The sequence below is a fragment of the Barbatula barbatula genome (genome assembly GCF_947034865.1).
Source record: "Barbatula barbatula genome assembly, chromosome: 18".
Taxonomy (NCBI): Eukaryota; Metazoa; Chordata; class Actinopteri; order Cypriniformes; family Nemacheilidae; genus Barbatula; species Barbatula barbatula.
The window spans coordinates 11,411,326-11,436,964 of record NC_136781.1 but is presented as its reverse complement, the minus strand read 5'-3'; the positions used below and the strand labels follow the sequence as shown (position 1 = coordinate 11,436,964).

The 25,639-nt window shown below is 37.9% G+C and overlaps 3 protein-coding genes across 11 annotated transcripts; 1 reads left to right on the top strand and 2 right to left on the bottom strand.

Annotated features, from left to right (window-relative positions):
* Positions 1 to 353: 353 nt before the first annotated feature.
* On the bottom strand, positions 354 to 14,307 carry efemp2a (EGF containing fibulin extracellular matrix protein 2a). Its single transcript, XM_079480425.1, has 11 exons — positions 14,208 to 14,307; positions 8,433 to 8,677; positions 8,131 to 8,179; positions 7,843 to 8,055; positions 7,173 to 7,295; positions 6,440 to 6,556; positions 4,517 to 4,636; positions 4,306 to 4,425; positions 4,005 to 4,131; positions 3,206 to 3,401; positions 354 to 2,108 (listed from the first exon to the last, which is right to left on the bottom strand). The coding sequence occupies exons 2-11, from the start codon at positions 8,538 to 8,540 to the stop codon at positions 1,947 to 1,949; spliced, it is 1,335 nt and encodes a 444-aa protein (XP_079336551.1). The 5' UTR covers positions 8,541 to 8,677; positions 14,208 to 14,307; the 3' UTR covers positions 354 to 1,946.
* A 2,390-nt stretch (positions 14,308 to 16,697) lies between these two features.
* On the bottom strand, positions 16,698 to 20,766 carry fibpa (fibroblast growth factor (acidic) intracellular binding protein a). Of its 9 annotated transcripts, none has more exons than XM_079479260.1 (12): positions 20,602 to 20,765; positions 20,063 to 20,172; positions 19,909 to 19,961; positions 19,763 to 19,809; positions 19,552 to 19,678; positions 19,382 to 19,482; positions 19,059 to 19,192; positions 18,389 to 18,497; positions 18,230 to 18,293; positions 18,003 to 18,089; positions 17,804 to 17,901; positions 17,117 to 17,456 (listed from the first exon to the last, which is right to left on the bottom strand). In XM_079479260.1, exons 2-12 carry the CDS (start codon positions 20,145 to 20,147, stop codon positions 17,387 to 17,389), a joined length of 975 nt encoding a protein of 324 aa, XP_079335386.1. In that variant the 5' UTR covers positions 20,148 to 20,172; positions 20,602 to 20,765; the 3' UTR covers positions 17,117 to 17,386. The 9 variants fall into 9 exon arrangements, with proteins under 9 accessions (XP_079335382.1, XP_079335386.1, XP_079335381.1 ...); XM_079479259.1 differs by having other exon boundaries at positions 17,150 to 17,456; positions 20,697 to 20,765; XM_079479261.1 differs by having other exon boundaries at positions 17,150 to 17,456; positions 19,763 to 19,797; positions 20,602 to 20,721.
* Positions 20,767 to 22,151: 1,385 nt separating this feature from the next.
* On the top strand, positions 22,152 to 25,310 carry ccdc85b (coiled-coil domain containing 85B). The gene is made up of 2 exons (XM_079479161.1): positions 22,152 to 22,861; positions 22,961 to 25,310. Exon 2 carries the CDS (start codon positions 23,121 to 23,123, stop codon positions 23,721 to 23,723), a length of 603 nt encoding a protein of 200 aa, XP_079335287.1. The 5' UTR covers positions 22,152 to 22,861; positions 22,961 to 23,120; the 3' UTR covers positions 23,724 to 25,310.
* The last annotated feature ends 329 nt before the right edge of the window (positions 25,311 to 25,639 follow it).

Genomic DNA, 25,639 nt, shown 5'->3' with positions numbered 1-25,639 from the left:
AGTATGAAATATGAATGGCAGGTAAGGTTGAGGGTCATGTTTTGTCTCTTGTCTGTAGAGACACTGCTATAAATAACCGTCTGCAGACATATTGATAACAGCAAGTCTTTAGCAAAGTTCTCTTTCTCGTCAGGCTTGTACTAATGAGACTGCAGATAGGCGGACAGCTCCACAGCAGGATTCCAGTCCATCCTGTGGTTAGATGACTCAAGAGATCGAAAGGGTGGGCGTCAGGGTTAAGCGGGGCACTGAACGTGACTTTCCATTAGGCGGAAGAGGAAGCATAGCGGAGAAGTGCCAAGAAAATGTGCTCAGAGGAATGCAAACAATTGTAGGTCTGAAGCCAGATTTTTATGGTCTTATCAAATTTATTACAGTAATAAATCCGGGATTGAAAATACAACATTGGCAGCAATGGTATAAAAAAAACGACACAAAGTAATGTTGTGAACATTATTGATGATGGTGGGGTAGAGGTTTGGAATGACTGAGTGGTTACTGAAAAACAGCAATGAATAACAACAAATACTAAACTCAGGGATGGATTACACATAGTAGAAAATTAATAATGGCTTTAGCTTGACGCTTGGTACATACAAGGATGCATTTTACAGCCTCTGTGCCCTGATATTGTTATTGCTACGTCTGATTGAACAGGAGAAATTATTATAGTGACCCGGCAAACTGCACCTCTCATCCTGAGGACAACATTCTCTAAAGAAATACAGCGCATCTGGAAAGTATCCACATCGCTTCACTTTTTCTACATTTTGTAATGTTACAGCCTTATCCCAAAATGGATTGAATTCATTATTTTCCTCAAAATTCTACAAACTATACCCCATAATGACAACTTGAAAGTTTGTTTGAAATCTTTGCAAATTTATAAAATAAAAACCACATGTACATAAGTATTCATAGCATTTGCCAGGACACTCAAAACTGAGCTCAGGCGCATCCTGTTTCCACTGATCTTCCTTGAGGTGTTTCTACAACTTGATTGGAATCCACCTGTGGTAAATTCAGTTGATTGGACATGATTTAGAAAGGCACACACCTGACTATATAAGGTCCCACAGTTAACAATGCATGTCAGAGCACAAACCAAGCCATGAAGTCCAAGGAATTGTCTGTAGACCACCGAGACAGGATTGTATCGAGGCACAGATCTGGGGAAGGGTACAGAAAAATTTAACATCCCAATGGGCACATTGGCCTCCATCATCCGTTAATGGAAGAAGTTTGGAACCATCAGAACTCTTCCTAGAGCTGGCCGCCCGGCAAAACTGAGCAATGGGGGGAGAAGGGCCTTAGTCAGGGAGGTGACCAAGAACCTGATGGTCACTCTGACAAGCTTGAAGCATCATACTCAAAAAGACTTGAGGCTGTAATTGGTGTCAAATAAACTTCAACAAAGTATTGCGCAAAGACTGTGAATACTTATGTTTATGTGCTTTTTTCCAACAAACTTCTTTCACATTGTCATTATGGGGTATTGTTTGTAGAATTGTGAGGAAAATAATGAATTGAATCCATTTTGGAATAAGGCTGTAACAAGACAAAATGTGGAAAAAGTGAAGAGCTGTGAATACTTTCCAGATGCACTGTACCCAATAATATACTTTAACATGGGAGAGTATCACAAAACATGAGTCGTACAGCAGATTTGGAGTCATAGTGCAGCTAGAAACGTTTTCCATATGAGACAACATAGTGAGTTGAAATTGTACAGACATTTTGTCCTCAAAATATAGTGCCTGTCTCTAATATCCTTTTAACGACTTCTAATGTAGTAGTTGCATTGGTTGCTACATCTCCCATGAGAATGACCTCTGTACAATCTTGGAAATGTTGGCAGATTCAGCTCATAAAACCTCATTGTTGGAAGAATCAATCAGTGCTTCCACTCTGCCACCTCTGGTTCCCTCTTTGGCCATCTCTCTCGGTTAAAAGGCATAGGGCCCGACGTATACTGTTAAGCGAAGGGCTGAACTGGTCTGGTAGCTCATGAGAGGGTTGACAGAAACCATCTCCAGATCAAGCACATACTCTGCAGGGCCGTTCACGGTGCGGGCGAGAACAAGCATGGCGCTGATGTTGTTGATTTGCTGAGGAAAGAGACATAAAATGCACAAGACTGTTATAAACTCTTCTATGTTAAATGTCCAGCTTATGAAATTTGACGGCATTTAGTCGTGAGGTTGCGAAGTGCAACAAATGGCTCACTCCACCACTCCCTTTCCAAGCACTACGGTGGCTGACACAAGAGTAAACTGTTGTCACGTTTTCGCTTCCTTGCCAAAGGAGATAACGTATTTACAAAATGTGCTCTGTAGAGCAGTTTGTCCATTTAAAGCTACTGTAGAAACAACATGGCAAATTCTATGCAGGGAGACCCGCGGTGTATGTAGATAGAAATATCTCATTCTAAGGTAATAAAAACATAATGCTTCATTACGTAAGGTCTTTATACACCTCTGAAGACAAAGTTATGTATATTATATAGCATTTCTGTCAATAGATCCTCCCGTAAATAACATGTTCACTTTCCAACATAACGTCATTTAGCTTCGCTTCTTGTTTTGCAAGTGCTGCATCTAGCAGCCCAAATTTACATATTGTGGCTTTAAAGCCAGATAAATGCTAATAGTTTACAGCAATAACCTGTCAGTCAAATGAAGAATGACTCATGAGATTACTGCCGTATGGAGATCGTCCATCCTGTTCAAGGACGAGGTAATGATTGAATTTTATTTTATGTCATCATAATGAATTAGCTTGCAAGAAACATGGAATGCAATGCTACGCATGCTGTATAAAGTGGTTATACAGATATTCTGTATAACCAATTCCGCATTTGCTGCGGAGCACTGGATATTAAGTCACAATAAATACAAGGGAGACAAGGGACGGGCCATTATTTTAAATAAGAATTTCTCTGGATTTGTACATTCTTGGGAACATTCGGGATAATGCAAGTACACAACTGCAAGAAATATATCACACTATGCAAGTGATTTTTGGATTGTGGCTTTAATTGTTGTCATTCATTCTGGCAAATTTCTCTGTTCAAAGGTAATAAACTATTAAAAATATCAGCATAAAGATGTTTTTAGAATGTACACTGCATGACAGTGTTCAGTATAATCATATGCACAGACATTTATGAAGTACACACAGTCAATTTATATTATTTGTAACATACCCTCATGTAGAAGTCTCCATTTTCATCTCCAGAGCGGATGCGGAAAGTGTTATAGGCTCCAGGATAAACGCTGGTTGCCTGTATATGAAAGATATCTGAGGGAACAGAGCGTTCGGAGGTGATACTCATGTAGCGATGCAGAACGGAATAGGGAAGGTCTCGACAGCCAGACGTTGTGATGGGACACACACAGCGACTAAAATGAAGAAACAGAACATCACTTAGTAAAAACTTGCTATCAAATTCTTATATAAATTCTTTATTTAACTTGATCTGAACACTTTTAGTGATCTTCACTAAACTGAATGGATACAATTTAAAATTTCTTAAATTGAACTGAACTGGAGTGGTCGAGACTGGTTTCATTTGAGACACACTGAATTCCACTGGATTGTTAAATGTTTGTTTACAATAATCCTAAAATGAGTTTACAATCTAGTAAACAAAACTAGTGAACAATTGTAGTCTTTTCACCCACTTGGTCAGTTTTTTGCATGACTCATGACTGTTTCGCCACAACTGGACCAAATTAAATGAGAATGTGTACCATATGTCAGACATATTGGATTAAAATTTCCCACAAATTTCTTTAGAAATACGTGACCACATGTTTTTCGTTTGTGAAACTTTGCAGACGATGTTGAGACACAGACTCTGGCATGGGATATGGAAAAATAAACAGGGCAGTTTGAGAAACTGTGTCAGTTGTGCTTAAAAAAAATACATCCAACGGAGAAGAAAATACCTCTGAAATTCCAACGCAGAACACTGTGTGAGACAATTTGCTTTGTTTACTTACTTGTCAGCCACTTGTACGTAAGGTTCCTGACAGCTTTTGGTGTCAACACATTTATGACCTCCATGAATGTCCACACAGGTTTGTCCATCTGAGCACTGATGAGTTCCCGCCTCACATTCGTTTATGTCTAGATTTTGGAGTAAAACATAGACAGCAAGAAGATAAAAAGTCTGAAAGTTAAAAAAAACCTATAGAGTCACCAAAATTAAGTGCAAAGTCTTAAAGGATCTGAGTGTCTCAAATCTTCTGAGTAAATTGGAAAGCTGTGTGTCACTTAAAGCATAATTGAATTGAGACGAACCTTGGCAGAGACGCGAGCCCTGTAACTGATAGCCATCAGGACAGACGCAGGAGAATTTCCCATGCTCATTAACACACTGATACTGGCACAGAAAACTGGAGAAACTGCACTCATCGATGTCTGCACACAAAACATATTTCCAGTTCCATTAAGTGTAATAAGCACAGGTATTAAAAAGTATTTTGTTTGCATTGGCTCCCAATTAATTTACCATTGCAAGCGAAGCCATCTGGCCCCAGCTCATAACCCGTCTCACAGCGACAGAGGAACGTCCCGTATGTGTTGTAACACCTCTGACTGCAGGGGGCCCCCATGCCACACTCATCAACATCTGAACTCAAACACAATTTCATGGCACATAATATATTAAAACATTTAGCGTAAGACTGATAAATTAGATACAGTGTTCCACTTGTTTTATGGATTTATATACAGTATGTGCCTCCTACCGACAGAACCAAAGGAATGGATTTAAATTGAATGGCTGTGGCCCTTGATCATCTTAAACCCACTATCACTTTCTTTGCACACTTAGTAAAGTAAAACTGACATCCAAAATGGCATGAAGTATCCCTTTAATTTGACTATGATTTCAATCTTTGACATGGTATTACCAAAGTCCGTTTACAGAAGTCGTGCCACTCGGCGGCCATGTTTGCAATGCTTCTGGGCAGTTATTTTCGTCATAGCAAGTTAACAGTCCTGTCTCTTTAAACGTTGGAAGGCGGATATTTCTAAAATCGCAATCAAATAGCATATTTCCAATCAATAATTTTGGTCTGGTAAGTTCCCATGCTACTTCAGCTACTCTCTGGCACAGGCTGGCGAGCGCCTCACATAAGCACCGCATCAGAGAATGGTCAGTCTTTTTCTATTGCCAACTGGAACCATCTACTGAATGGCGGGAATATCTTTGCTAGAGCGGCCATATTGAGCGTTTCATGCCTCTCCATTCATTGTAATGGCAGTGGAGCATCTTGATAATATATATTATCTTTGGTATTACTCTGTCAATGTTATATTTTTTTACATTATGAAGAATGACTTTATATAGAAAGTCGTACATAAAATCATCCTACAGAATATTCTGTGAAAATATAACAATATATTCAATATTTACTGAATAATACAAAAATCTTAGTGAAATTAATCTTTGATGCTTGTTATAATAATCAATTCACAGGGTCACAAATGTTTACATGCTGACAAATAATTCTAATGCTCAATGTAGATGAAAACGTTATGGTTCATAAAATATCACAAATCTGATTGAAATGTTGGAGACAAATAGCAAACAGTAAACAGACTGACGGATACAAATGCTTTAATATTCCCCGCATTTTGTTTACTGTTGAGTGTCCATTTTCCTGCTCTGCGTGTCTGCACTACTGTTGTTAAAATAAGCACGTGTTTGCTGCTCTTCACGCGGCACGTCTTTGGCGGGAGAGAAGCTGCGCGTGCGAGGTGGAAAGGTATCAAATGAAGCGCGTTTGGCACTTCATATAGTGGCAAAAGGTAAATTACATAAATGTTCCTGAGAGCGTGTGTGATGGGATTCTCCGTTGTGAAGACGCACGGATCAATTTAAACAATTAAAAAAGTCAAAAGTTTTAAATGGTTTATTGGGCTATGTCTGGATGGAACGAATCAAAGGTCTGGATCCGGACCGCGGGCAGCCTATTGAGGATGACTGTTCTAGTGTATTCTAGTGTTAAAATATCCATAAACCACTAGCATAGTGGTCCATAAACCACTGCTCTAGAGGTTTTTTTATATATTCATGCAAAAATCTGACATACTGTGCCTCTTAATGCTTTTTTACTGTCATGTTGAAAACTCAAGCAGCTAAAATACTTCGGCCAAAAATGAGTTATTTCAGAGATGTATTAAGCAACATTTCATTTAACTCCAGCTTTTTCCTCCTTTTAACAGCATTAACATCCCTCCATCGAGCACAAAGTCCTCTTTCAGAGCTTTAGATTTTGGCTCTGTTGAAATAAAATGAAGTGTAGGATGTTGTTGTGCAAGTATGTGGGTTTGGATTGCGAGTGTTTGTGCGTGTGTAGGGTGTGTTGACCTATGACTCAGGGTATGGCAAAATAGGGCGTGGGAGGCAGCATGTGGGTTGGCTTACCGATACAGGAGCGATTGTTGCTCGCCAGCTGGAAACCAGGCTCACACTGGCAGGAAAATGAGCCTGGGACATTAACACAGCGATGTTGGCAGTAGCGATACCGGCACTCATCAATGTCTGAAAAGTATGAACTTTAGATCAAAAAGTAGATCTTTTTTATGTGCAGGTAATCTTAATATAAACACAATACACTTATTTTGATAATTTTAGATTGAAACAACCTTACCAGCTACATAAACTGTATTGATTTTATTATTGGGTGAGACTATACATTTCTTAAAGCGATCAAATTGAATAAAACTTCTGTCATTTACTCACCCTCAAGTTGTTCCATACAAATTTTGATTGGTTGAACACAGAGAAATAAATTTGTAAGAATGCTTGTAACAAACAGTTCTTGCCCACCATTGACTACCATTGTACGAAAAATTACAGTGGTAGTCAAAAGTGCCCAGAACTGTCTGCTTTCCTACATTCTTCAAAAAATCTTCATCTGTGTTTAACAGAAGAAAGAAATGTATAAAGTAATTTTTCAAGTAGTCAATAGTGGCCAAGAACTGTTTGGTTACAAACATTCTTCCAAACATCTTTCCCCGTGTTCATCATAACAAAGATATTTATACAGATTCAGATCAACTCGGGGGTGAGTAAAATATGATAGGTTTTAGAATTTTGGGTGAACTGTCCCATTTTTCAGGTTTAAAAGTGATCCTTAGATTTAAAAATTCCTCACCGATGCATTCCGTGCCTACTTTGCGGTAACCGTCTGGACATTGGCAGGTGAAGGATCCTTCTGTATTTAGACACTCCTGACTTGGCTGACAATCATGCGTGTCTCGTTCACATTCATCCACATCTGCGTTTGTGAGACAGAATGATAGAAATTGATAGTGGATACATCTCTGGCCCGCTTACTGCTGGTCTCAGTTATGGCCCTGTAGCTGCCATAACTCTGGAATGTTTTTATTGCGGCCAAGACATTTATTAGTTTACAGCTAACAACTCATGGGATCTTCAGAAACCCTCGCTCGCTTTGTGAGTGCCTGTGTGCCGCTTCTGAGTAACACTTTCTCTATTCACTTCCTCTTGACAGTAGACAACAGCTGGGATGTTTCAGTCTTGAATTCTTGGACCCCCTGCAGATCAGACCCCTGCCAAGACTTCAGCGAGACTCCCACAGATGTCTGAGCACAAAAGCTAGCTGACCGCCTTCTAAATACCACCTGTTTCTGTCTGAATCATTCAAGTGTGAAGAACTTGCATAAAATGTCCCCCAAAACCACAACTACTATCACTTTCACGTACAGCTTTGATCTTAGGACACATGATTCAGTGACTCTCAACAGTAGCGTTCTATTGTTTACGCTGGCCGTCAAACACCTGTTCTGAAAACACATGCTCACCCGTGCAGCTGTCTCCCAGAGGCTCAAAACCAGTAGGACACGGATTGAAAGGCTCGCTGGCAACATTCTCCAAATTGGGGTGAATCTGGTTTGGTGGCTCATTGGCGGAGATGACAGAAATAGAGCGAGGGAGGCACAGGTACCCGCCATAGTGGTTGAAACACTTCATTTCTCCCTTACAGGCCTCTGGGATTGTCTCGCATTCATTTATATCTGCATACACACATTTAAACACGTTAGAGATGTTGATGTTTGAGGTGATGTAGAAGATGAGTGGTGGAAATGTACCTTTGCAATGTTGTATCTGTGGATCCCAATGATACCCATCTGTACATTCCTATGACATAAAAACACACAGATTAATTAGGGCATTTTTTTCTTTGTTTCACTTTATTTATTTATTATATAATGTGATTAATTATATTAAGTAGTAACTATTTTAATTTAAAATCATATATTTTATTTTCAAAGATTAACAACATAATGGCCTGAAAGGATCACACATCATTAACACATTTTATATGGTGAGGAAACAAAGAGGGAGAGATGAGCAGAAAAGAGAGGCAGAAAAAGGTTTCGTCCCTTCATACCGTGTAGGTGTCAGTTTCTGTGGGCGGCTGTGAAATAGCGCAGTGGAGAAATACAGAGATGCACATACAAAACACCAAAAGATACATGGGCCGCATCCTCACACACATCTTCAGCAGTCTCTTATGAGCAAAGAGGAAAACACACTTCTGGGAGTGTTGACAAAAGAGAAGGAATCAGACACACATGCACACACTTGTAGAAGTTTGGTATGGACTGAATGGTGCTGAGAGGTTACAGAAGGAATCTGTGGATGAGAAACAAATAAAGAGAATATTCAGAAACAGCTTAAAACATTACAGTAACATCACATTATTAAATTATAACCACAATTTTAGTTTATTATCTGGAGCTTTTATTTTATTTATGCTCATGGTGCTTGGCCTAACAAATTGCTTGATGATGTGACTCCCCCTGGTGGTTATTTTGAAATTGCTATCATTTTATCACATTATCGTTGCAATTCAAACAAAATATATGTAAAACAATATATATTCAGTCTTTACCAAAAGTAATGCCAAACTTAAAAAACCAAAGAAGTCCATTTTAATTCAGATATGTGACCCAATCTGTGAAAACCCATTTAAAACCATCTTTTTGCGATTTAGGGTTTTACTTGGTCACATATATTCTGAAAGTATTTTGAACACTTTATATGTACATTACACCTTCACACTTGAAGTGTAAAATGAAGCTCATCTTTGGGACTTGACAAAAATGTAAGCTTAAAGGCACAGTTCCTCATTCTGTCATAATTTACTCACCTTCAAATTGTTCCAAAACTGTATACATTTCTTGGTTCTGCTAAACACAAATGAAGGTATTTAGAAGAAAGTCAGTAACTAAACAGATATCATCCGCCAATTAATGCCATAGTAGGAAAAATAAATACTATGGGAGTCAATGGGGATGGGATCTGTTCGGTTTCTGACATTCTTCCAAATATATTCCTATGTGTTCAGCTGAACAAAGAAATCTATACAGGTTTGGAACAGTCTAAGGGTGAGTAAATGATGACAACATTTTTGGTTGAACTGTCCCTTTAAGTCAAGGCCCAGTACTACACTAGTGGATCAATAAATTTCAACAGCAAATAAAACATGTATTCTATCTATGCATCTATAGATTTTTGTTTTTCAATGTTTTTCTTTGAATGAAACCCATATTCCCTGATATGCTGTGGTTTGCCTTTTTGTAAAATAATTTTGTGCAAACAGTACTTTTACTAGGTTTCAGTGTTTTTACCATGCACCTTATATTTTGATAGCTCAACCTGAGGGGGTAAATATTATACAAATATTCCCTCCTGGACATCACTTTTGGCCAGTACTATACTTGTTTTATTCATTTGTCCAGGCAAGAGAATGTTAATTCGCATGAGGGCACTTAATTTTAATAGTAAAACTACATTTTTTCACTCTTCCGTCACAAAAGTATTGTAGTGATATCATGGCACAGTGATGATGTCAGAGATTAATATAATACTTTGTTATAAACTGTTATTACGATGGTGCTTGAAGGTACTTCAAAAAATACCATTTTGACTTCCTGAGGAGTCAAGAGCCAAAAAAAACATGACCAAAAGCCTAAAACTAACACACAAGGTTTAGAGAACCAAGAACAAAAGTATTGTCACGTTGACTCGGTGTGACGAACAGAAAGCCACAAGGTGACGTGCAGATCTGCACATTCTGACTGAGTTACATCAGTTTCCAAACAGAGCTGTGCTTTCTTGCCAAAACCACGTGAAAATAACTGACTTGCAGGATCAAGCATGCAAGACACACAGTTAAACTTTGTTAAAACACAAATATGCTTGCACATATCTCGGCTGTCTGAATTACTCTTTACTCAAGACTGACGTACATGCTACTTATGGTTTCAGTAGTCCCCTGATCCAGGCTGTCCCGGTGGCTTTGCATAGGACTGGGAAAAACCTGAAATCTACCATAACAAACTTTGAGGCCAGTAGGAAGTTATGTCCAGTGATTTGGCCAGAGTGTGGGTGTGAGTGATGAAGTCTGCCATGCCTCAGACGAGGGGCAGTTGACCCTCTGGAATGTCAGTGGAGAGGATGTGGGTACCACTCTGCATAACTGTCAACTGGACCATTGCTGTGTTTCCCAGAGTATCGCGTTCCTGGGAAACCCCCCCCTCCATGGTTCACCAGAAAGGTCAAGTGTGACTTCCCAGAATGCACTAGAGTCCCCTTTTAAACAATCATATACCAGGTGTTTTAGATTTAGTTTGTGATTTACGTTGAAACATTTCTGGCTATAATAATTTTATAACTTCCACAATTTCTGAAAATACCTTTTTAGTGTTTCACAGCAGAAAGAGTCCTAAACAGGTTTTGAACAACATGAGGGTGAATAAATGATAACAGAACTGTTATTTTGGGGTGAACTACACTGTGAAAAATGTCTGTAGAAATAACATTATTACTGGCAGCAGTTTTCCAGTAACTTACTGTAGATTAACATTTATGTAATTTACTGGCAACAGTTTGTTGATCATTAGACATTAACAAATCTGTATCCTCACAGCAAAAAAACTATAAAATAACAGCCTCATGCAAAGCATTCTGGGAACCAAAATTAGAAAAAAACTGAAAAAGGTTTATGTGGATTTCTGGTTCCAACAAGGCTTTGCATAGGGCTGTTATTTTATCGGTTTGTTTCTGTAAAGATAAAGACTTGTTTATGTTTAATATTAATTTATCTTTGAACAAACTGTTGCCAATAAATGACATAAATCTACAATAAGTTACTGGCAACTAGCTGCATAACTACAGCAAAAACGTTTACAGTGTATGCCTACGTGTTTTTTATGTTTGAGTCCTTTCGGAATCATGCGCATCTACAGTCTACTGATGACTGACTTAACATCCAATGACCTTCACACGATCTGATTGAAAGTTATTTTAAAAAGGCTGTGGAAAATTAAGTTAGTTCTGAGAAAGCACTTGGTTTAATATTTTATTATCCAATGAAAATAAAATCCAAGTGTGGTTTATTAACTGCATATACTTTTAGCAGTTTCTGTATAATACAGAATAGAATAGTTCATAATAATTCATGTGTTTAAGTGCAGTTGTCATTGTATGGCTTGTTCTAGGGCATAATAAATTATGGTGAAGCACTTTAAGTACAGCACTTTAGTTTTGTTTGTTGCTCATACATAAGCTAACCAATACTGTATATACTCTACGAATGTTGGGTTAAAAAGGGACAAACTCAACTGTTGGGTTATAAAATAACCTATCCTGGGTTGTTTCAACCTAAAATGATGGGTTGTTTTAACCTATTGTATATGGTTAAATTAACACAAAGGCTGGGTTTGTCCCTTTTTGACCCAAAGCTGGGTTTAAAATAGCGTGTGTATACAGTACATATATAGACTTAAATGTTGTGTAACAAAACCTTACCTTACAAGCACAGTGCAAGGACCACACATGTATAATGACAAACACTATCTGCCTACCTCGCTCCCACCTTTATAAACACAACACACACTTGTCTAGTGTCATGTATAGCCCACAGTTAAGAGAGTCTGTTCAGCCAGCATTACACTGAAAATCTACAATGGTGGTCAGTGCACATGTACGTTTAAAATTCAACTAGCTTCCCATAATATTTGCACATCACAACTAGGCTACTCATAAACCTCTTTCCTATGTGTCTATAATCAATAAAGAATTATTGGTAACACTTTACAATAAGGTACTATTAGTAAACATGTGTAAATGCATTAGCTGACATTAGATAATAATGAACAACTTTTTTCTGCATTTATTAATCCTTATGAATGTTAGTTCATGTCAATATAGTTATTCATGTTAATTCATGGTGCATTTACTAATGTCAACAGTGACCGTGATTTTAATAATGTATTAGTAAATGCTGAAATTAACATTAATATTAATAAATTCTGTAGAAGTATTGTTCACTGTTAGTTAATGTTAGCAAATGCATTAACCAATTGTTAACAAATAGCACCTTATTGTAAAGTGTTAGCAAATTATTTATGTCATTGCATTAAATAATTAAATGTAATTATTAGTACAACATTTAGGATAACAAGCTAATTTCCAAGCAAAACATAGTTGAACTTGTTCGATTGGAATTATAAGGTTCTGTCTACATGCATTCTGAGTTTGAGATATTGAGCTTTAAAGTGTTTGCATTCCATTTGACTTTGTGCACAATGTAAAGAAAATGCATCACATAATGTAAATGAGTTCACTGAATAGGAATACGTCAACTCAATTTTGACAGAAATGTCAGATAGAAACTTACAATTCTAAAGTGACGATGTGGACGTGCAAACATGATATTGATTCTTTACATTTACTAAAAGTCTAATTTTAGTAGTACAGCAGCTGTATGAAAGTAATTGGGAAAAAAGCAATTTTCTTAATGCTTAACATTAAAATAAGCCAAATCTTTGGCCAAAACTGGAATTCTAACATCAATCTAATGCAATACGTTATTTCACTCTAAAATGAAACAAAGAAAAAAGATATGTGGCAGAGTATGCAAGCCATGGTTATCCCTGGTCCCCAACTACTTTCATTGATGTTACTCTGCCTCGTGACATGAGGGTGAGTAAGTGATAACAGAACTTACATTTTAGTGTAAACTTTCACTAATATTTTCAAAATGCAAATGTCAAGTAGAAATTCTAATAAAGGCTACAGTGGCTGTAACAAAGGTCTGTACTAAGACTCTCTTTATGCCCCATCACACTTTCTACTTTTACACAAATACTCAAGTCAGCATCCAGCCATATAAAATAATACAACTAATGTAAGTAATGAACAAAATACATAAACAAACATGACGTAACTGCTGGGTATAGAAGTGGTCTGTGTAAGAACAGTAAGGTAGTGTTCCCTGTTCTGATCTCACATAGTCACTTTATTATGTGGTCATTTTTGTAACAACACCTGTATTTCCAAAGGGGTCCAGAAATTTTTTCACGCAAACACAAGAATACCACAACCTTTTGTTTGTCCTCAGAAACCTCTGGCCACGCGCTGTCTATGTGTAATGCTCCCATTCTGCCATTTCTTGCAAATAAAACCATCTCGTATAAACAGACAGCAGCGAGTATGAATCAGCTTTTTGTTTTCAAAAATAGAGACATTATCTAAACAAAGTCACCCGTTTACGTTCGCAGGGATCAAATAACCACTTACAGTGAATGGCATTAATCTGGTTGTGAAACAGTGGTTGGAAAAGCCATTGGAAAGTTTTGCAACACAGCAGAGTGTCTCAGAGCTAGACGTGTTGAGATGTGTAAAAACCATGATGATGGTTGAGTAATAAATGCTAGGGCAAAAAAGAAATTAAATTAATTTTTATGCATGTGCTGGGTCGGAAAGTTGTAAGATGATACGACGGTCACTATTTTAAGCTTGTTCGGTTGGAGACATGGAAAGTGCTGAATAATGTGATTGATTGTTTTCTCAATAGACTGGAGTGTGTGGTGTCTGCAGGCTGTGGAAAGCGAGCGTGACGTGTGCAGCCCTTCAAAAAACGTTTTTTTCAAGTTTAAACTTCCCTAGTCTGTTCTTTATCTCTTTATCTCGTCCTTTGTTGCACGCTGTATGTGGCAAATAACCTAAATTCCTGAATGACATACATGATCATGTCTACAACGTCCCAGAGACCCCCCTCCAACAACAACCATCATATGATATCATTACATTTCAGTGCATTCACAAATATTTTCATATAAAATTATATTTATATATTTAAATGTGCTATACTCACAGGCCAAGCTTCTTCTGCACGTTTCTTTCCGCAATGTTTTTCCGGTCAGCACCCAGGATCCTCTTCCTCTTGCACGTCTTCTGTCCTCCCTCAGTCTGATAGAGCGAGCGTGGAGACGGACAGCTGGACTATGAATGTATGCAGGGGAGGGAAAGTCGGAAGAGAGAAGGACAGCCCATTCCGACCCCCATACAGCCCCCCTGTACGGCCAACCTCCGCCCCAGAACCCCCATTATACCCCCCAGGATGAAAATTCCTGGTCTGTGGCCCAAATTCCAAATTTGTCCAACTCTGGAACAACAGAACAGCGTACAGATTCACACACATTACCAACCAACCCCCTCCATACACATAAGCACTAGCCCCCGCACACACCGACACCCCACCTGGTTTCATTTAAACTCACCCCCCACAGCCTACAACTTTCTTTCTCTTTTTTCCCCTCCGCCTCAACTCACCCTTCCTCTGTCCCATCTTTTTCAGTCTCACTCTTAGTCTCTATTCCTTTCATTCGGCCGGTTATTTATAGCTTGGGAGAAGCTGGTGGAATGTAGACAAAAATTAGAGCGCAAACTAGAAAGAGAAAGAGCGAGAGAAGGGAGGACAGGACACACGTCTACTTGGGAAAGTTCTTCAGTTTTTTTGCCCATGTCTAAATATTTAAACTGGATGCACATGCATGCTGATATTAGGATGGAAATGAAGGGCAGTGGAAAGATTCTTACTGCAATTATACCTTTACAGACTCTAAATATAGTAGAGATTATTAACTCCATCATCTAATAAATTTAGAGGACCTTCAGACTTGAGCTTCTCAGCTGGTTCTGCTTCATAGAACACAGATTTTACATTGAAGTGGCAACCCAGCGTTAGACCCAAACTGTTAAAAAAATCTTATCGTGTAAGGTAAACTAAAATGTCTTTAAGATCGAACATCTTTTATCGTCATAATTTACTGACCCTCTTTGTCATTTCAAACCTGTATGACTTTCTTTCGCAGAACACAAAAAATATATTTTGAAGAATGTTGTTAAAAGCCCCAATTCACTTGCATTGGTAACAAATGAAGTGAATGGGGGCTGTGCTGTTCTGTTACCAAAGTTTAATATCTTTAATATTACCAAAATATCTTTTGTGTTCTGCAAAAGAAAGAAATATAGGCTTGAAATGATAAGAGGGCGTGTAAATGATGACACAATTTTAATTTTGAAGGTTACCTACTTCTTTAACAGAAATAGATTGAAAGCATGGCCTTCATATCTTAAGGTCTAATGTCAATAAATATACATTTTAAATGTTGATAAGCTTTTATATTTTGATATATGCAAATATTTATTTTACTCTACACTGTAAAAAACTGAAATAAATATTTCATAAAAAAATTATAGAAATAAAGGAGTTTAAATAAAAAATTTAGTCATCGTTCACATCATTCACCTTCACTTTGTTCAAAACTTGTATATGTGGTATACAAAAGAAGATATTTTCAGAAATGTCTCGGTGGCTAGTGTCCATATAAGGTAAGTCAATAAGAAGCAATGTTGTTTGGAAAGAAAGTCATAAAGGTTTCGAAAAGAAATGAGGGTGAATAAATGATGAAAGAATTTACATTTTTGGGTGTACTATCCCTTTAAGGCCGATATTGCGTCTTAAGAGTAGCAAAAATCTGAATGTTATTTGCTTATGTTTAGATAAGTTGATCATTATGGTGTTAGAGGCATGACATTCCAAATTCATCAATAACCACAAAAGGTTAAAGCAATCTACTTGCTATTCCAACAGGTCTGGGTGGTGTGGTGAGGCTGACAGCTGTCATTACAAATTGTTTCTGCCAAAATACACATTATGGCACCAGGGCCCAACAAATTGTGCTCCCCTACTGCTTTCCAGCCCCCCGTGGGCCCACACACAGACTTGCACCCATCAGTGTGTCATGCACCCACTCGTTCTGGTTCAAGCCAGATGGGTCAAGACGTGATCAGGTCCACGACACCACAGAGCTACAATAGGCTCATACGTTCAAAACAGAACATCAATTGACATGTTTGGTTTAATAGTCCTTTCACCAAAAAATGGAAATTTCAGTAATCATCATGTACTCATCCTCAAAACTAGTAGGACTCTTTTTTTTATTTTCTACATTTTACAGGCATCCATTTTGTTTATAGTAAAAGAGAGAGAATTTTGACTTAAGGACTTTTCTTGTATAGAAGAGACCTTTTTCACGTTTCCGGGTTTCTCAATAGTCATCATATTTGTGTAAACTTCTATAGCAGTGAATGGGAGACTACCACAAATATATTTATGTACATTCTCATTTGCGCAGATAGCACTACTTTTAACAAAATGAAAAATAGAGTTTGATAACAGCAGTCAAATAAGAGAATGAAATTTACAGTGACTTACATAGACGATAAGAAACATCTTTGCATTAGCCTTAACTTTTTTTTGTAATTCGATGCAAAGGTAATAAAAACATATACACAGTATAGTGTTATAAACGGTAAACATTTTTTTAATACAAATATAAAAAACTTTGGAAAATTAATGCTGATGATGGTTGAACGCATCATCACAGGCTTGTGAAAAAGGTCCATTGAGGCAATTGAAAACTTTTGTGTTCCCTAACAGTTGCATAATTTGTTTAATCAACTAAACAATGAAAGGTTTTCTTTTTTACGTTTAATAATAAAAAATTAATAATCAATATTGTCAAAATATATTAATCTGTATGTGTGTGTGTGTGTGTGTGTGTGTGTGTGTGTGTATATATATATATATACATTAGTTAAATTAATTTAATCTTAAAAAGAAACAAAGTAAAGCCAAAGAATGCCATCAATGCTGTCATTAAGACATTTACCATGTTTTGTCAATTGGTTTGGGAGCAGTAAAACCCACACACAGCAGAGTTTTAAAACAAGACACTATGCAGACAGTGTCTGTGGAAAGCATGCTGTGTTTATTTACAAGTCATATACTTCTGGAGGCCAAGGAGTGAAATAATGAAGAAGGGATAAATGAAAAGGGTAGGGAGGTGAAGAGATGGACAGCTGGTTGGGGACCAAAGAAAGGGATGGAAGGGATTAAAGAAAGAAGAGGATAAACAGGGGAATTAAACATCAGGCCAAAAGACATCATAGAGAGAGGAAATGGAGAGAAAATGTGTAAAAGATTCTTCACTCGTGGTACATTCTAAGGATGCAAGTTTTGATTACCCCCATGTATCTAGTCCACACACCATGGTGCCTGAGAGAGAAAGAGACAGATTTTTAAAAGACGATCATCGTCATTCCATCATTTCTGTTCTTGTGCAATATGTTTTTGCCACTAAATATGAAATGTTGTTTTCCATAAGAAAGTCTTACTTCATATAGTTTAAAAATAAATACATATGTTTAAGCTATTCTGGGTGTCGTGATTTGGCGTGTGTAAACACAAAACCACATTCCTCAGTTCAACCACATAAATGACTGGACAGGAAACAAAGGTGACTACATAAAGCAGTATGCATAACACACAACCCCCCCTACTGGTTAAAAAGAGTATTTCACCATAAATTTACAGAAACGGTGTATTACCACAGTAAAACTTACTTGAAAGTGTCAAGTATATGTGCAGAGTTAGTATAATGGGTAAGGTAGAGGTTCACGTCTATTGATGTCCATTTGTCTGAGCGACAAGGTTCAATAAACTGTTAAAAAAACAAGCAATTATGGCCTCATGGCAACTTCAGATCTCCATTCCGATTTCAAACTACATTTACTAAGAATTCAGATTTCAAACTGCATTTACCTTTTCAACAAGATCAATGAAGAAATCACGGACATCTTTTGCATTGATTAATTTGGCAGCAATATTTACAAGGCCCCTTGAGAGATTCTACAGCAGATGTTTTGAACACAAAGTACATAGAAATATATATTACGCCATATACACAGTACGCATAATCTTTTGTATTTGTGTTAAATGCAGGCTGCTAAATTATTGATTTCACATGACAGATGCATACTCACGCTCACCTTAAAACTGGCTTCCATCTCAGTAAAGACATTGGTTTTTCCCCGCAGAGCAGTACACACTAAACTGTGTAGACAAGAAGGTTTAGATGGAGGTAGTGATTTTTAGAGGTTTAGTCAGAACAACATCTTTCTTTCACATACTCTCTGCTAAAAACAAACCTTTTGTGCTGATCTAAAAGATCCTTGTCTGTGATTAGAATTTTGAGTTCTTTGAGGTCTTGGAGGAATTCCTTATCCAGATCGACATCCATGTCTTCCATCATGTTATCTAAAGAATAGATTTAGGTATGTACAGTCAGCTGATCACTATTAATAAATCCATAAAGGAAGATCAGGGTTCTGACATTATATGGAGGGGTCTTTTTACAGTACATAATTATGCTGTTTCTGATGGCCTACATCTATACAATATACAATTTTTGAATGCAAGATTCAGTATGCAAAATGAGTAGTATGTTAAAGATTTCAGTATATAATAAAAAAGAAAAAAGTATGCAAAATATCCAGAGGGTTTTGTGCTTCCATTGAGAATTTTCACTAACGTCAGATGAACAATTGTTAATGCCATAAGGCCACAACAATAGAAAAGCTGCCAAATTCAACTGGTATATGAAAAAGCTATATACAAGTTATCCGTTCATGTGTAAGTCATATGGTACTAATAAATGTATATTTTTCATGGTATAATTGTATTTTCTTCATGCACAACAATACACTTTAGCAGTCATTACAGGAAAATAACAGATCAACGATACACCAATCAAAAAGTAGTATTCCAGAGGGCAAAGGAATAAATCTAATGTGTGATAAATGAAATATTCAGTCTTACCCACAGCTCCTACTGTCCAGTTGTTGATAAGCTGACCAGCACAGAGGGCAAAGTCTTGGAATGTGAGATATTGCAACTTTTTCTTACCCGTCTCAAAGCGATTATTGGCAAAGAACACTACTGCAGCATAGTCCCTGCAAGGAACAGTGTCCGGATTGTTCAGCAAAAGAAAAAGCGCTCTATCAGCATTGAAGCCATTTAGTATTTACATTAAGTATTTAACTTCCTAAAGGCATTCATATAAAAAGCCATTCAATGTATTTCCAAACAAAGAATAAATCCAAAGCAAAATAATTCAAGCAATTCAGGTTCAAATATTTTACCTTGCTAACTGGTCAGGCAGCAGAAAGCGTTGCCTTATGTTTTCCACCAGGGGGCCTTTGAGTTCCTCCACCTCTTTGAACACTCGCTTAAAGTTATCAAACTGTGGACATAGGGATAATGTTCAGTTGAGTAAAAACGCATCATTCCATTGAGTTATGATTCTGCCAACCTGTCTCCTGCAGCTCTTCAGCGTAATGTTTGTCTTTGCACTGACATCATCCAGATCTTTCTTGGTACCCTTGGACAGCTTCTTTCCCAGGACCTCTCGAGCAAACGCATCATCAAAAGCATAATACCTTCCAAAGACAATGCAAATTAATTTACCTTGATAAATGGAAACTTAAACAAAAACAATATTAGAGACACATAACCGTGCACACCTTTCAATGAGCATGGCTTGTCGGTCTGGTGGTATCTGGAAGAGAAGCTGATTGGCTAGTTTAGCAGGGTGATGTAAAAGCCTCTCACACATCTGGAAAGTTCTGTACTGGTCCATAGTGTCACTGATCAGGACTTCTACACTCACCTCACACTCCTCCATTATGCCGCCATCTATCCGCACTTTCACAGCATCATTCACTAAGAGCGCAAACACATCTTAAACAACCTCTGATGTCACTAACACATTCCTATTTTCCTAATATTATACATCAGCTCATGATCATATATGCATATTTTACCTGTATACCCATTCAGCCACAGTTGATACACCTCTTTGTCCATAATGGTGGTGTTTCCGACAAATACATCCAGTTCCACAGACATCTTGACATCAGTGTAGGTGTTAAAGCTGTACAAAGAAACAGTTCATCTATTAATAATTAACGCGTGCTTGCTTGTAACATCACAGACTTACAAAGCTGCAAGGACAACATAGGATGAAAACACTCACTATTCGACATTAACATTATATCGGACGACTGACTGTTCCCTGTCTGAAACAAACATACAGCTTCTTGGCAGCCTTAAACCGTTAACTAATACATGGCATTACCCAATTTAGCATAACACTCATAACACAGACATACAGCATTACTATGCAGTTTGTAACTATTATTATAAACCCGATGTGGACATACCGGACACAAACGTCACAAACTGCGACGAGGTGTTTATAACCACAAAATGAACTTAAGATGTCACAACATTAGCTCTGTTACTATCTAACGTTATATAAAAGAATTAGCTCATGAGATATGCAAATATTTATACTTGTTACCAATAAATGAATAACTATGTCGGGATGACCATACAGTTGTAGCATCACATAAGTCGTTATCAAACACCAGCTGTCATTTCCAGATATTAGCTCACATCCATAGCAACACGAAGTCGAGACTACTTCCGGGTGTATGCCGCATTCATATTGCGTCACATTCACGTGACTGTATGCTACTGCTGCTATGGTAGAAAAGCCCTGAGCTCTCACAGAACTGGCGTGTATTTTGTATAGAATATTGTATATTTTAATATTATAATATATTTTATTACAATTTAAGATACTATACATTATTATGTAATTCAATTAAATTACTGTATTGTTAAATTTTTATCCTCACAACCTTTTAAATGGAAAAATGTATGTTCTTGCGGTCCTTCTGAAACCTACAAATTCTGAAAAAGTTATTTACTGTGTTGTCAGAGTTGACAAGCACTTTTTAATACTTTAATGGGTAAGATATTTGCAAAAGACAGTGACAAACATAAAGTGTGACTAATAATAATGATTTTAAAAAATCACAAAATATGGAGAAGGTTTTAGAAGGAAAGCAGCGGTTAGTAAGATTTAGCACAATCTTTTTTGCAAATGGCACAGTAGGAATACTTCCTGAATAGTATTTGTGACGGAACGGAATCTAAAATGTTATATTGTTAAAGCAATGTTGAGTGTAAAAAGATTATTTATCATTAAACAGATCACAAAGATGTTAAAGTTCAATGTTAAAGTGAGACTTTATACACATCTGTAATGGTGTCGGTAGTATGTGATTTGAGAACAAATGCTTACCGTTTAAATCCATGTGTCTAGAAACTGAAGAGATCTCTGTCCTGACAGTACTGTGCCTTTGAGCAGGCATACCTATAGGGGAAAATGTCCTCGGTTTCAGTAACACACTGCCAGACATGCAAAAATATGAATTGCTCATTTTGACAAATCACTCTACATTTTAAAACTACTGTATAGCCTATTCCCCAAATGGCTAACTAATAAATCATAAATAATGTAATGTTTTTGGACAAAGTGTGCTTCAGTCACTACATGGCAAAGGGATTTGTATTAATCGCAGATGCATTACAGAGTCTTGTCCTCTGTTAATTCAATTTTATTTTTCCAACGAAGATTCGATAAACACATTTCTTTGTTAGTATACTTCCTAAATGTCCCAGGTAAAGGGTCAACGTGAATCTTAAAAAATACTTTTTTTCAATCCAGATTGCAATTAACTCTCATTAAAACCGCCTGAAGAGGATGTGTGTTGCATGCTATTGTTTAACCGTCCCTCTCATTTATCCTAACCTCTGGCCTGTTTTCATTTTCAGTCCAGCAACCCCCTCTCTCACCCCTGGCCAGTGTTAACACCCCACATTGTTTCGGCCTCCAATTGTGCTGAAGTGCTGGCCGGAAGGATATGGCTAAATACCACGGTTTAAAGCACAGAAAAGCCTTTTGTCACTGTTTCCGTTAGTTTTGTGTGTGCCGCCTGTGCATGCTGTCTCATCCTGGACAGTGTGAAGACTTTATCCAGGCTGTTTTACAATCCAAACACCAATGGCCTTCACTATTGCATTAGAAGTATATCACAAAGCGTTATACATCAGAAACAGGATATGTGTTGCTTTGTTTTTAATTAAGTGGGAAACTCCCCGGTCTACAGAAAATGTTACTGTAAGGGAAGAGGGGAGGGGTGCACCGGAGAGAAAGGGGGAGGAGAGCAGGACCACCACCACCACCATCGCCAAAGGAAAACACTGTAATCTCAAGGAACATCTTCACGAATTCCTCAGGAATTAAGCACGAAGTACGCCTGCAGTCTTTTTTACATACAAACCTCGTTGTTTTGGATTATCCGCTGACTTTGACTTTATAAAACGACCAATCGCAGGTAGCGACACAACCAGGCTGCCCTACATTGCGTCTCTTATGTATTTATTTTTGCGTGTTCACTACGTATTTTCGAAACGTTGCTTATTTTTTAAGAAGTAGAAAGTCATTTTGGTTATCTAAGAGAATGCACTGCCTGCTTTAGGGCGGAGAGAAACGGATGCGTCCGAGCCAAGAGAGGAACGATAAAAGCGCGGACATTGTGATCCCTGATAAAACGGAGATGCTGCACGAGGATTATTATAAACCTCAGTGCTGATGTGACGACCACAAGAGGAGGAACCAATGTGATTCTGCTTCTATAATTCGTGAAAAACAAAATACGAATTTATGTTGCATGAATTTGCAAGTTACGTTTTATTGCTCGAGGAGAGAGGTAGGCCTGTTTATTGTATGAATTTGTTGTTTATATCGTGCAATATGGTGGAAAGGCCCGTAACAGAATTGTGCATTGTATTTTTCCTTCTTTAAATAGACAAAATGCTCCGTTCTGCTCGGGGATGAGGAATGTTGCGATCAATTGAAAGCGATTGACATCCCATGTGCCTCATTGGCAAGATAACAGATGGTGCATCCGTTTTAATATTGAACTCGTGACAGTTTTTTGGTGTATTACCGGTGACTTTTTGTACAGTATGGGGAGCGACAGTGAAATATTGAACCGGGAGCTGTCAAAGATGTCTGATGAGGACTTGCTGGCTTGCTCGAAGGAGGAACTCGTGAACCGACTGCGCAGGGAAGAGTCAGAAAAGATGTCAGCTCTGATTCAGCGCGGTCGATTAATCAAAGAGGTCAATAAACAACTGCAGGGACATCTGCTAGAAATCAGGGAACTCAAAACCATCAACCAGCGGCTTCAAGAGGAGAACCAAGAACTGAGAGATTTGTGCTGCTTTTTGGACGACGACCGCCTGAAAGTGAAGAAGCTCGCGCGAGAGTGGCAACTCTTCGGAAGTCACGCGGCCAAAGTGATGCGAGAGGACCTCGGCGGGTACCTCAAGAAACTCGCCGATCTGGAGCGGATGCAAGACGGCATTGTGAAGGAGAATCTGGACCTGAAGGAACTGTGTTTGGTGCTCGAGGAAGAGTGCGTGAGCAGAAGTGATTCCAGCCCGGGTGGCTCTACGGATCTCAACATACCGTGTATGGTGGCCCGAGACTTGGGTGATGGGAGCTCGAGCACCGGGAGTGTGGGAAGTCCAGACCAACTGCACTTGGTGTGTTCACCAGACGACTGAAGGAGAAGGAGTGGAGCACAGCCATATCACTTTAACCTTCTCCTTTTATGCTGAAATGGACTTAACGTCTGCAAACTCAGAGAGGCGGAGTAGTTTACATTTTCTGAAAATGGCATCTCAGCTGTTTCAGTGGAAATAGACCTGACGTAGGCTAGTTTACTCATGGCCTTTTGATGCCATATGTTTCATCAATTGCATTTTATAGTTGGTCACCTTGACAACACATTTTTCTGAGGTTGACAAGCAGAATGAAATTCTAGTTTTAAGCTTTAAAGTTTCCCACTTTCACAGAAATCTGCAATTTGGCAGACATGTGTAGAATACATTGATGCTTAATACATACACTGTACATTATGGGCGGTTTCCCTGACAGGGTTTTTAAGCCTAGTCCCAGACTAACTTTAAATGTTAGAGGTGTCTTAATCGAAAACAACTTGCACTGACTTATCTTAAAAAATATTTTTGTCTCAAGATGCCCACCAGTAATGTATGTTTTTATGAACAACTTAAATATCCCAATTCAACCGAGGTCTAGTCCTGGCTTAAGCTGATCCCTGTCCAGGGAAACCACCCCATATGTATATGTATGTATTTTAACTGTATTGCTTGCCAAATCAGATTTCTTGTCAAAATCAATCCCATTTTTAGTATTAGTACCATTATTTGAATGTATGTTTATTGCTGGAAGGGTTTCGCTCATCTCTTATAGGAGCTGTAGGAAAATAGGTTTCAAGCTTAACATTTTAAACAACACTGGGAGAAACTAACCATACTGCTAACTTTAACCAGGTTTAACTGTGCACTGATCTGTTCACAGGCTGATGTTTCTCCATTTGATGCACTACGACAGGGCTGAAATAAATCCTGAATCTTTAAAGATTCACATTTTTAAACTGATTAGAGCCATATGTACTTTGTAGTGATCTGCTTAAGATAGTTTACTAAAAGCACTGAATCATTTTCAGCAATGCAGAAGTATCAAAGGATTGTGCAAAGTAAAGCCTCTAGTGTAAGCAGATCAGATAGATTTTTGTGATTTAATATGTAAATAATGGCTGTAATTTGGAGGCCCGACAGTGATTCACTGGAAATGCACGTTATGAACACTTTTTTACTGTTTGGATTTTTGTTTGTTTTGAACTGGATAATATAATTGACTAGATGTAGTGATATGTGCTCCACTAAACAAAACATTTCGCGTTAACCTTATGGCATAACACCGCTGTACTGTACAAAGCTTTTTGTGTTGAACTGTTGCTTTTGACTATAATACATCTTTAATTGACACACCGATGTTGGGACAGGACAACATTGACACATATGTAATTAGTTTTAAAATATTGTGATATGTATTGCTATTATAGTCAGCTTTTGTTGGATTTCTTGTACTCGCTGAATTCTACAAACCCCTTCTACATAAGATTCCTCTGTTGTATATGTTTAAATCATATCATGTCTAGTATTATTTCAATGACTGCATATTGCAATGGTTCAGACCCAGTTCTCTGATTTATTAGCCTTTGCTTTGTTTCAGGCTATGCTCGGAATGAAGGACATAGCTTTAAATACACTTGACTGAGACACCAACTTCTTTGTGTGTATCTTTCATTCAACATGGGAAAGGAACTCCATTAGATCATTTTTAGCATACTGTAACAACGGTAATACTTTCAACCCAAAGGGCACACAGAGATCCTTTCACCAGACCATGTGCTTGCTGGTTCACCCCGTACAAACTCTTCATTATCTCAATTATATGTTCTCAGAGTCACCTCCAAGTGACTCACTTGAAAACAGAACGATAACAGAAGGCTCAGTGTGAAGAAACACAGTCATCATGTTTTTTCATTCGCTCTCTATTTTAGGAAGTTGCCTCAACAGCTCCTGCCTGTTTGTTCTTTGATACATTCTTCTCC